General features: G+C 36.0%; 1 protein-coding gene across 3 annotated transcripts in view; it reads left to right on the plus strand.

The window, feature by feature from the left end:
- Camta (Calmodulin-binding transcription activator) overlaps window positions 1-13,333 on the plus strand; it is a 168,740-nt gene that overhangs the window by 129,775 nt on the left and 25,632 nt on the right. For all 3 annotated transcript variants that reach the window (XM_089237727.1, XM_089237725.1, XM_089237726.1), the window contains 7 exons: window positions 1,182-1,313; window positions 4,890-4,996; window positions 5,263-5,529; window positions 7,002-7,192; window positions 8,547-8,953; window positions 9,940-10,017; window positions 11,540-11,873. In XM_089237727.1, the coding sequence (XP_089093853.1) occupies window positions 1,182-1,313; window positions 4,890-4,996; window positions 5,263-5,529; window positions 7,002-7,192; window positions 8,547-8,953; window positions 9,940-10,017; window positions 11,540-11,873 (1,516 nt within the window). The remainder of the gene's footprint in view (window positions 1-1,181; window positions 1,314-4,889; window positions 4,997-5,262; window positions 5,530-7,001; window positions 7,193-8,546; window positions 8,954-9,939; window positions 10,018-11,539; window positions 11,874-13,333) is intronic.

Raw genomic sequence — 13,333 nt, forward strand, 5'->3', positions numbered from 1 at the left:
CTTTTGGAAACAGTCACCCTTGATACACGGGTTCCTGTGGCTGCATACAAGTCACGAGAGAGCTGAGAAGCTGTAGCACTCCTGTTACGCCTCGCTATAATCGACTAATGGTGACCTTCTCTGGCCGTCATGGCTCTTGGACGACCTTGCCCAGGCTTTCTCTCGATGGATCCGGTATCCTGGAACTGTTTCCATAAGTTACACACGACGCTGGGCCTTAAATTGAACTGTCTACAAATCTGGACTTGAGATTGGCCTGCTTCTAGCCTCCCAACTCGCCACCTCATTCCATCATCTAAACGTTGGTGGTTACTCATTTATACTGTGACAATTTGAAATTAACCGATTGCTGCAAAATAACACCAAGAAATTCGATGAGGTGCGCTAGCCAACGAAATGCGTCTTAACTTACGCATGATAAAGCCTGTTTCTCTACTGGCTCCGCACACACATGTACACTTACATATTTGACGTACAGGATCTGCATTTTTGTCTAGAAGCAGTGGTTTTACATTCAGTTCAGTTCTTTTCATGAAATTCGATAAAATATGCAAATTCTCTTAATTTATTTCACCAGTGTATATATCTTGCATTAACGATTGGGGAGCGACATCATGTCATATAAACCATTTTACTTGTATTTAATGCTGTTTTTCCCAACTTTTCTCCATTGTTTAAATTTGAATATCTCAGCAAATATTACACTTAGAAACGTGGATTTTTTTGGGATCAGTAGAGACAGGGCAATAACTTTGTAATTGGGTTCTTGAGCACAGGGTGCGCGTATAGAAAATCAACATTTTTATTTCAATAACTATACTACCCCTTGCAACATGAATGACATATCTGAGTACTAAATATTATTTGGATGCTTTTTCTAATTTGAAGTATGCCTCTAAAATACCATACACCGTTACCTATGAACCCTGTGTGTAACATATATATTACTGATGTAATTTTTTTTTTCCTCCTGTGTGTAATTTTTTTTCTCATTCAAAGTTGTGATAGCCAGTAAGAGGAATTTAGTTCCCTGGTTATTATTTTCTTCTTCTGTATTTGTGTTTTTGAATATAATAAAGTTTAATAATAATAATAATTATCCTTGAAACATCTGAGCCTTCCCATGTGCTTCAACATTTGACAATCACTGGAATAAAAACACATTTATGTATTTTCTGTAGCTCATGAACCAGGACTAGTTTCACTACAAGTGGCTTGCGAAGGATTTGTGATATCGAATTCTGTGTCCTTTGAGTATCGACAGAGACAATCTTCATCGAATCAAAAATCAGAAGATTATTTTGCTGTTGAGGGTAAATAATACTCTTTTCTTCTTATTTTACCCATAAATACTGCTTAATATTGTATATTCAAACATACACTGGATCCTGGTTAAGATGTCATCAGGATCATGCTGTAAAAACTTGTCAATAGGGAGTTCAAAGAAATTTTTTGGCATGTTTAAAAAAGAAATATAGGAATTTTCTTCTTGTATGCATGTTTTGGCCCCGCTAGCAAGATGACTGCAGACTATGGGACTGCCGCAAAAAAGAAAAAAAATTCACACTGACGGGCTAGCATATTGAAATCTCAGGTATAGACTTAGAAGAGACATTCTTTTTAATTGGCTTATAAACTGTAGTTTCGGGTCTAATTTGCCTTCATGTGCATAAGATGACTGTCGTGCCGCGAAAACTATGAAATAAGTTTGCCTTTCATAAAATTGTGACAGCAGATCCATTGTTACCAAATAAATAGTTTTTCCAGCTGTTATCAGTCTCTACTCAAGTCTGTTTGCCCCCTCCCCCAACCTATATTTCTGTTTTTTGAAAACTTATATCTACTACTTGTTCAGAGAATTAGTTTCTGATCCTAGATATAATGCAGCAAAGATGAATAGAGTCCAAAACTGTTTGTTTAACCCTAAAAAATTGCTGTCTCGTATTATTTATCAAAGGTTTTTAGTTGAACTAATTTGTACCCCACCCCCTCTAAAACAGACTAACAATGTGAACAAAATAAAATAACCTCTATAGGTATTGTATAGATCTTTGGTAGTGTACTGTATCCCTGATGACTATTTGTGTGTGACTAGGTTATTCTGATGTACACATTTTTTTTTTTTACTATCTCTAAAATGTTTGTAAATCGTGGGATGTGTATATGTATTATTTTATTTTGCATTTCAAACACATTGCAATATGTATGAATATTTTTTACTTGGTACCATGTATATTCAATGCTATGTATCCATATACAGTCAAATAGTTAATTTGAAGTCCAAAGTCACTGGAAAAAAGTTCAAACTATCCAATTTATCCATCCTGGACCCTTAAAATGACTTCTACTAAACCACACATGTACCTCTCCATATTCCTCTGCAGAACTTCTATCGAGTTGGTAGATGTTGGAATATGTGTGTTCCCATGTTGTGAACCTAACATGATTTGTTTCTGTGTAATTCTTGTTATAGTGCTGCCATCAATTTTTCTAACTATGGGTGAAGTGTAATGAGTGAGTAATTGTATTGTTGTAGGCCTGTTGCTCTCTTTGGCTAGACTTTTTAATGGGAACATCATCTCGCATTTGTGCCTCAAAGGTGGGAACCACAGAAAATGACTACAAATTGTGCAGCTTAATCATCAACATTCACATCATAGGCAATACAAGAAGCTTGGCTTGAGTTAGATCCGACCATCCATGAATGGTCCCGTTCAGCGCACATGACCTCCAAGATAAAGATTGAGATATTCGTTACCTTTGTAGTCTAGGGCACTCACCTGGAAAGTGAGAGGATGTGGGTTTGATTCCAGCAAAGGCAGTTGAATTTTCTCTCTTTTCTAAATTCATCTTTGCATCAGCTAGCTGTTAAACACCTTCATATTTCAAAATTTGCTCTTTTTGGTACTTTCCATACTCTTAATGACTAAAAAAAATTCAGATTTTTTTTTTAATGGTATACCTTGATGTATAGGTTGAACAATGTAATTGGTATCAAGTAGTACACATTCTCAGTGTACTCCAGCTTAACAAAAGTAAAGTGGGCATTAATTTATCAAAAAAAAGAGTGAAGAAAAATATAATTTTCAAAACTTTTAATAAAAAAATTTTTTAAAGACAAATCACTTTTTTGGTCGAGAAACGCCACTTGTGTGACTTGCAGAATTTTTTCAAACTACATTTGCTCATACAAAAGTCATGTTTTTTTCCCTCCAACTTAGAATTATTCAAACATTCAAGGGGAAAAAAAGTCAAATTGAACAAGAGAAATTTGGGTGCGGTAGCCCAAGTCGATAAGATACTCGCTAAATTACCAAAGGATGTTTAGAGGTGTCGCGAGTTTGATACCCGATTCGTCCTTGTCAGAAAAATTTCTTGACACAGGGGTACAACAGAAACAGCGACAAGACACGAAAAAATTGTTACCGCAAGGAGTCCCCCATCAAGTTAGTGCACCAACCCCTCGACGAGTATAAAAAACAATCCTACCATTCAGAATCGACAATAAATTGTAGGTCCCGGTCTAATTAGCCCTCGTGTGCAGAAAATGATCATGGTGCGACAAAAATGATCAATGATCAAGAGAAATTTCAACTAAATAAGGTGGAGTATTCTCAAGGGGAGTTCGTAAGAGTTCAAGTTATCCAAGTTCTACTGTACCTTTTATATAAACATCTATATGTATATTTCCTAGTAACACTGAAAATTTTTGAATATGTATAAGATATCTGTATATACTATTTTGTTCCCATTTTGAACATATTGAAATGTGTATGAATACTTTTACTTGGTACCAATATCCATATGTATATTTCATATTAACCTTGGATATTATTGTTAATTATCCATGGAGATGTGGCTTTTTTGTGCTTCTGGCTGGCAGTGTTGGTCGATAATGAATATCTGACTCTATTATATAACAACTTGTCAACAATCACAACATAAATTTACAAAAATTACCTGCTTGGCAGTCCAGTAGTTGGGGAGCTAGCTTCTGACTGTGCAGGTTTGAGTTTGAATCGTTGTTCAGGCATAGATATCTACTTATGCTAACAAATTTCCTGGACAGATCGAACAATCTCTTGGGAATACATGCTTATCACGTTATTTATAATTTTTAAAAAAATTCACAACACAAAAAGACATGAACATGCTATATACACTGACATGCAACAACTGTATGATTTCTCTCTTCTTTCGCGCATAATCTGCATAGTCACTTTTAATTCCAAGCATTGGTGAAACTCCGCCAGTCTCACACTTCATTTGTGAGACGAAACCGGACTTTGCGACCGTATCAGGAGATGTAAGTTTTGTTCTCTTATCAAATTACAACACTAATTTATTTACAAAAATTCACAACATGAAAAGACATCAAGATGTTATATACGCTGATGTGCCACAACTGTATATTTTTTTCTTCTTCTGGTCGCTTAGTGCACATAATCTGTGTAGTCATTTTTAATGCCAAGCGTTGGTGAAACTTAACTGCACTTTTACAGTTTGAAATCTCATAGAATATGGGTGTTACTCTTGTAGGATATGGGCAATAATGTTAGTTACTTTCTCTGACTTAATTACTTGTCACCTATCACCACATGTAGATGAAGGAACAGGTCTTTGCTCAGTATGAAAAAGGATTATTATACTCTTGGTGATGAGAGAATAGGAAAGTCCTAAAGACGTGCTGGCTCAATAAAAGTAGACTTCAGTTGTCTTTGGCATTGTCTGGTGAAGTTTGTGTATCTGAACCAGCTTGTTTGTGATATTTCCATATTGTGAATGCAAATTTATTTAGTTTTTTTTCTTCTTATTTTGTAATACTTTCAATCACTGAAACAAATTTTCTGTATGTTTCCAACGTCTTGCTTCATGTTTTTATTCTCCAGAGAATACTTTGAAACTCTCTTTGTTGGAAAGGTTAGAGGTCATGGAATGTAGACTGAGGTTTAACTTCGATAACCCTGTAAGCATGCCATCGGGCACCTTGAATCAGGTAATCACTGTTGCCATGAAATTTGATTATTAAATGATCTACTCTAAAACATTCAACTGTCATACCGCAGTGATCATGACAACTTAATTTATATTAATGCATTAATGCAACTTAATTTAGATTAATTTGCATTATTTAGAACTAAACAATTCAGTATATTCGTTTGAACATCTAGCGTAACATGGTGTGCTTATTGGTTTTGAAAATAAGGATTCAAGCTTTTGTTTATTTTATTAATGAATCTTCCTCCTCTTTTTCTTTTACAGAATGGAGATGAGAAGCATCATACTTTTGAAGAACGAATAGTAAATATTTGTGAAAGGCTTATGACTGGCACATGGATTGCTCATAGAGACTCGATGCCCTTGATCACATCAACCAGAACAGATCTCACATTGCTGCACCTTGCTGCTGCGCTGGGGTTTAGCCGATTACTGTGCACTCTCTTGCGGTGGCGAACCGAGAACAGGTCTTTGCTGCTTGAATCAGAAGTTGATGCAATGAGTAAGGACTGCCAAGGGTGTACGCCACTGGTGAGTAATTCACTATCTGTTGTGCATTCTTTGGTCTAGCTAAATTTTGTATATTAGAAACTTTGAAAATATATTAGGAGAACTTTGTGTGTGTGTGTGTATTTGAATGGACCATTCGAAATGTCTTTATACTGTCACACGTACTCTTTAATAGTCCCTTCTGATGAACCGAATAGCAAGGACTCCAAATGTACTGATTTTCAGAATGATCTTGAGGGAGAAGCTTTAGAAACTACCCTGAAAGTTCAACTTTAAGTGCTGCCCTCTGGTGAAAGTGCCCCCCCCCCCAAGGTCATATTCACCATAATTCTCACTCAAAACTTACATAATTCTTTTAGTCAGGGCTTAACTTTCCAAGGTCAACTGAAAAAAATCTACAGTGAGAAAAAGCAAATAATGCATTTTTGGCACCACTGCCTGAAATGGTTAACTGCCATTCTAAAATGTAGTTACTTCAAGGCACGGATGTCAGCCATTTACAGTTTGAAAAAGTCTCTCCACAGAGAGCAAGCATACCTTTAACACGATACTTATGTAACATGAAAATTCAAGCATTCCCCATCTTCACTTCAAAACACAGAAGACTAGAGATTTCATCACCGAGAAAACAAAACAAGCTTAACTCTGACAACATAGATGCGTTTAACGCCACACATTAATTCATAACATATGTTTTGGCATGTACCAATTCATTAGAAATTCTGCAGAGGAATGTGAATGAGGTGCATGTATAGTCAATTAGTAGTGTTTGTACCATCACTTTTCAGGATCTGGAAATTTCGCCTCAGATATGTCATCTGCTGTGGCAGAGTGAATGACCAAATGAGTGAGTGATTGACTGTGTGAATAGCCAAGTGATTGGGTGAGTGACAGTATTAGTGGGGGGACTAAGTGAGTGACTGCATGAGTAAGTGAGTGTGGGTGACTGTATGAGTAGCCAAGTAAGTAGGTGAGTGACCACATGAGTAAGTGTAAGTGAGTGACTGTATATGAATGACAGTAAGAGTGACTAAGTGAGTTACTGTATTAGTGATCAACTTAGTGACACCAATTGAGTAACCTCACTCACCCTTTCAATTGGACATTCCTACGGTCATGCACTATCTTGTCACTCATACGTCATGCACCACTCTTTCACTCACAGTTGCTCACCCTTTCCATTGGTTACTCATACAATCACTTCCCCATTCACTTGGTCACTCATGCGATTACTCACCCACTCATATGGTCACTCACACAGTCAGTCACTTGGTCACTCACCCACTCACTTTGTCACACATGGTTAGAGGGGCGAAATTTCCTTAAACCCACTTTTTTGGGTCACCAAGGGTAGCAGTATTAATACAGTTCACTTTAATTGGTCAGAATCACATGATCAAAAAGAAAAAAAAGGAGGATTAATATTATTTTAATTCATTTATTTTCTCCTGTAAATAATGTTATTCACCTTTTTTTTCATTCTAAAAACGTAGATGTGGTCTTGTGCACGTGGTTGCACCGAAGCCTCATTGTTGTTATACCAGTGGAACAGTGCAGCTATTAAGGTTCCTAATAATATCGGTAACACTCCACTTCTATTAGCCGCCGAAAGAGGCCATATAGATCTGGTGCAACAGATTGAAAAGCTGGACTACCAGTTCCAACTGTTTGCTGATAAGAAGAGGTGAGAATTTTGTACATGAGAATTTTTTTTAATTATCGTGGCAAAGGGGACCTAATGAAACTAAGTTTGTGAGATATGCACGGTTGAATCACATTATTATGACCACCTCCTACTTTGACATTGTGGCATGAGTAAGAGATTGGTGGGTATGTAAGGTGCAAGCAAAAATTTATCAGCCAGTGTTGCAACTGAACCTTGCTGGTAAAATGATTTATTTATCACACATTTGAAAAGAGTTGTTTGTTCTCATTTGAACCAAGAAAATCACAGCGTTTCTTAAACTGAATGGTTTTTGTACTGCTGTGGCTGATGTGTACTAGGGCTGGACAGTTTTCACCACTTTGAGTAGCTGAAATAGAAATTTCATTCATAAATGAGTTATGCTGGAAGTGTGTGCATACCTAACAATCGCTGTGCACATCTAGTGGTGTATATGAAGTCAGTGCTGCCATTTCTATTTCAAATCATGAGTGAAAACTGTTCTCATTAAAGTGCTCAATGCTTGAGTCATCAGTCAAACACTCTATTCGAATTGTATTTAATGGGTAGTGCACAGTCTGTGCTCGTTATAATGACATTATTCATTGTGGCTACCATTTCATTGTATATAAAGACCTGTACTATTATTCAAGAATTTTTTCCTATTCATTCCATGTTATTTTTCATCCATTATTATTACCTACAAAAACCGTTCAATCCAACACAATGTTCAAACTTGGCCTCTGTCCCACCTCTTTTTAGTGAAGAAGTGTATAAAATCTATGTTTTCAGTCAATTCTATTAATCAGTCTTCTGGCTTCACCAAAATAGCACATTGTGCCAGTTTTTGGCATAATTTAGAAAACTATTAATTACTTAATTTCAAAAAAATATAAAATAGAGGAATATTTAATTTGCCAGGTTAACAACCTTCCAATATAATGTCCATTTTCCAGGGAATAAGTGGGTCATGTAGCAAACGTCACATCTGTATTATGATGATTTGAGTTTGAGCTTATGTTAGACTTGTCATTTCATATAAAATGTCATGGCTGCTCTTCTGATGATGAGCATACACCTTACTCTCAACTAAAACGAATTGAAATCTCCCTCCCCTTCTCTGCTGTAGCAGCTGTCAAGTATCTTATTATATAGTTTTTGCACTGTCTTTACTGCCATCTGGAGCCCACAAGACTGTTATTCTGTATATCAGCTGGCTATCATAGTAGTGTGATTTTAATTTATTATTGCCTACATTTTTTAAATTGAATATTGTGTATGAAATTGAAAGATCCTCTGGAAATATAATCTTTCATTCAATCAGATTGATGCTTTACAGATTATTTACAAGCATTTTTTTGTATGCATATTTCAGTACTGAAGAAGACTTAAATGAGAACACCAAGGTTGCTGTACCTAATACAAACGTAAACATTCCAGTGAAGCTTTCCAATACACTGGAGATGATGCTGAGCACTTTTAGCACTGCAGCACCAACAGTGGCAAAGTCAGTATTTGCATCACCTTTTGAGAGTCAGACAAAGAAGCCCGCGAGGCAGATAGCCTCGGTCAGTCAGAACATATTGACATCTGGAAGAATCAATATGCCACCAAAGCTGGAGCTGCAGAATACAAGCGAGGCAGAAAGTAACAGTATTCATCTCCTGAACTTGTACTTCAACAGTCAGAACAGTGCTGGTACTGAATTGGAGAGGAATGCTAGTATAACTGGTTGCAACAGAAAAGATGTCGGCACTTCAACCCCAAACTTACTAGAAACAGGTTTGTCAGATTTTAGATTAGTTTCTGATTTCAAAAACTACATTCAATTTTTCATACAGTTGCTTTTTTCCCTTAGAAATTATAGGGAAATATCCAAAAAGTGGTTTCACTCCTTAATTGTACTGGGGGGGGGGCACAGCTGATGCTCACGTAGTTCAAAAACTGCTGTTCACAGTGGAGACGATGAATTTTGGTATTGTTTTCTGAAATTCCCATCAAACTCAATTGCAAAACTGATTCGAATAATCATCAGTTTTCGCTGAATTGACTTGTATTTCCTCATGCCAAAAAATTTGGTCACAATATTGATGCAAATATTTTTAAATATTGCCACTTATCTATTGTATTGAACATAATTTAAGACAGTGTTCTCAACCTTTCTGCAGTTGCAGACAACAGTTGTACAATTTCGCAAACCTGTGGAAATGGGAGAAATATTTTGCTTACTCGCAGAAATGGGAGAAATGATTTGTGAACTGGCAAAGAAGTAGAAATAATTTGCAGGCCAGAAGAAAATAAACAGATAAGAGGAATAATTGACAAAGACAAGCAAAAAGAAACAAACAGGAGAAATAATTTGCAATCTCGTTGATGGTTAAGACAGAAATTAAAACCAATGTAGAGACGATATAATGTATTTAAGTATATTGTATTTAAAATTATACAGCAGCTATATGAATTGGTTGAAATGCTTCATGAACAGGCAGGAAATTCTCATGGATCAGCATAGGTCTGCGGACCACCAATTGAAAAATCCTGATATAACACATTTAATCAGTACCGTCAAATAAATGAAGTTAATTTACAAAATTTTAATGAAAATCATAGTAAAAATTTTCTCATTGATCAAGTCAAAATTAACTCAACTAAATTTTTTTAAATGATTAGCAGCCTTAATTTAAATATGTGTTGCAATTTTTTTACTCATTGTATTTATTCATATTTACAGTTCACAAATAAATTATAATTTTTTTCTTCTTCTATAGTTGAAGGAAAGAAAAACTTGTACTCAGATGTGATAAACATCCCCAATTCTGAGGTATCTACTCAGGCTAAGGAAGATGGTAAATATCTGCATTTTATGTTTTGATTTTCACAGCAATAAAGTATTTTATTATGGCCCACCAAGGCAGTTGAGTAGTTATAGTGCCATCTTAACAGCATTAGGGGTCACCCTCAGGGATAATGAAGTTTTGGGGGGTCCCTTGTTTTCTTGACTGGAAGTATGTGCCTACAAATTTATATACTTATTCTCGAAAATCATAGTACCATATATCATTATCATGACCCCCACTTCCCATGTATAGGCAGGCCAATATGTTAAGAGAGTCCTAAGTGATAAGCATTGTACATAAGTCTTCAACTTTGCAGGTCAGTACATTCTGTTCGGTTGTTAATGACTTTCTAACTAGTCACTATACAAATGATGTCAATCTCCCAAGCAATTCTATTTCTTGATGTTGATTTTAAAAAAATGAAAATTATTCACAGTCACGAGGCTCCCACTTGTCTTACTTTTTGATTAAATGTCCTACTTTTGCCCTTCTTTCTAGGTTTTGTCCTATATTTTTTCCAAATCCTGTCAATGAAGTTTGTGTGACTGTTTTTTAAATAAAAAGGGTGTCATCAAAATATTGCCAAATACAAGTGTAGTAGATCACAATTCATAATTTGCTGGGCATTGAGGAAGAGAGTTGACAGACTGGACTGTGGAGGACTCCTCAAAAAAAAAAAGAAGAATGTAATATATTGTGAGAAGAGACTGAAAAGAATTATCTGTGGTTGCTAGTACTGTTTTGGCTAAAAACTGGTTGTTACCAAGTCATTTCTACCATTTTGCTTTGGCTTGAGTCAATCTTATAGGATACTGGAATGGTGCTATCAAAAAATAAAAATAAAGTTTTTGATATATTTTTGTGTTTTTTTATTGTGCTATGATTGTGGTGTCTGGCGTGGGGAAGGGGGGGGGGTTCAGATTTCCTGCCACACTCTGGGTCTTTTTTGTTTTGTGTTAAATTTTGTAAAATGTGTCATTTGATATCAATGATGATATTTTTCAGGGGTATTTTTCTTTTGCAGCAACAATACTTTTTGATTTAAAACACTACTTTCACAGCACACCAACTGTGGCCATATAACTATGTTGCAATTTACTGCCATTAACGAGTTGGGTTGGAAATGAAGCCACCATCTGTCATTGGTTGCCTCAAGCTAGTTAGGAAAAATATTCTTTTATTTATATTCTTCCCCCAGATGGAACTTGGGACCTGATGGCAACCTTCACTGTGGTAGATGAGCATCTTATCACCATGTCACTCAGGCATGATTTAAAAAGATGTTGAAATTCCTTCAATTTTTTTCCTTGTACTTGCGAGTGACCTCAAGTCTCTTCTCAAATATTGCTTTTTATATTTCCTGTTATTTTTAAGTGTTTTAACCATGGAAGTTGCTACCTTGTTGCGGTTGTAAATGTATTTCAGAAAGTTCAGTTGAAATCATATCAAATAATAATAATATGCTATGCATGAAATCATTTCTGCTATTTACTTGGTTAGTGATTTCTGTTTTCATCATTGATATCTAAAGGAGGCAGTGCTCAATCTAGTCGCAGAGACAGTTGCAGCAGTTGTGACCTCAGCCTGCCTCTCAATAACGAAGCAGACAACCGTGTGCTGACAATAGCTGAGCACATCATCGCAGCTATGCCGGATCGCATAAAGGCTACAGCTAGCTCTGACTTAGAAGACATAACCCTAAGGAGAAGTGAAGATTTCAGTGATGGAGGGGACAGTAGGATTCTACCATCTCTCTCCATGAACCAGAACTCCATGAATCATCCATCAGACCTTGAAATGTGTCCGCTGGATGATTCCCCTCCACCTCTGCTAAATGAAGAATTCAGTTTTGATCATACATACAGGTTGGTATGCTTGTGAGTTGCATTATCTACTGCTTTTGTATAAATAAATATGTAAAAGCCATAAACAATGTATTAGATTATCCATATACACTGTCTGACCAAAAAATTTGCATATTCTAATTCTTTGTTGGGCCATATTATCACGAATTAATTACAGCACATAGTTTTTTGCGACGTTACTTTTATGAGGCCATGCAGTATCACAATTCTTATTTCTATCAGAATTTGCACCATTGTTTTAAAAATACCCTTGGTGCATCGAGAAAGAATCGAATTACTCCTTGGCCCTTTGGCTGCACAAGTAGGCTGAATTATACTCTTCGGACTTCTTGGGGGGGGGGGGAGAACCCTTCTTTTCCTCCCATCGTAAACAATAAGAAAGTGATTGAACAGACTACTATGCGCATCATCTACAGATGATGGAAGCAGTTTAAGGTTAACATTCCTCTCTAATAAGGCCAAACCTCCCACAGGCCAAATGGTTAAATTTGTGCATGCCAAGGTGTTCAATCTGGCCTGCAGGAGGTTTTCCCTTAGCAAAAAGTATCTACACACTACATTCACCTTGGCTGACCATATATTCTTGATAAAAATATGGAAAATCTGGATCTCTCACAGAAAACTAAAAGACATCACCAATTATCGAAAACATTTCTTTGTCAAACCAAGCAAAGTTGCCATTCATGACTGAAATCACTGAAAAATTGCCAATGACAAGAAGTGAAGTCTACTATAAAGTTCAGTGGATTAAAATGTAATTGATGGGATAAAACAAAACATGTTTAGTTAGACAAATATATGAGATGTGTATTTATGTAGCCATAGTCAATTATGATAATTATAGTTATAACTAAAATAGTTTGTAAGTTATGAAATAATTCTTAATCCCCGATTTCAGTGAAGAATAAAAGTTCAAGAGTGCTCTTTGTTGGGAATACTGAAAAAAGGGTATTTAAAAAATAATAAAATTAAGGCAGTGTCAAAATTATGGCAATGTTCCATAAAATATGAAACATGTGTGCTATATGCATAACATATCATGCTATATATGCAAATGAAAACAATATTGATATCTGGCTTATGGGTAATCTGCTTATGGTCTCAAAATGTTGTGAACCCCTGCTCTATAGTGTCTTGATTGGGCATAAGTAGGGACTAAATGGGGCCAATCGAAGTGTCTAATGAGCCTCACGTTTATTAACTAATCTTTACAGTTCAAGTTCAGTGTATTTTATTGTTATCTTTGGACATTTCATCCATCCTTGTAGAAGATAATGTCCATTGATGGATAAATATGATAAATAAGCATGAGACAAGACTCAGCTACTTCCTTAGTTTGGTTGGCTGCAGAGCTGGGCAAATTCCAGGCGATAAAGTCGCAACAGGAACTAAAAAATTGGGATTGGTGCCTAACATTTTCCACATGTAGTTACTAAATTCGAGTCAAGACAACACAAAAT

Source organism: Pholcus phalangioides, unplaced genomic scaffold (assembly GCF_987345545.1).
Source record: "Pholcus phalangioides strain wild (caught in Gottingen) unplaced genomic scaffold, Ppha-v1.0 ptg000010l_1, whole genome shotgun sequence".
Classification (NCBI taxonomy): Eukaryota; Metazoa; Arthropoda; class Arachnida; order Araneae; family Pholcidae; genus Pholcus; species Pholcus phalangioides.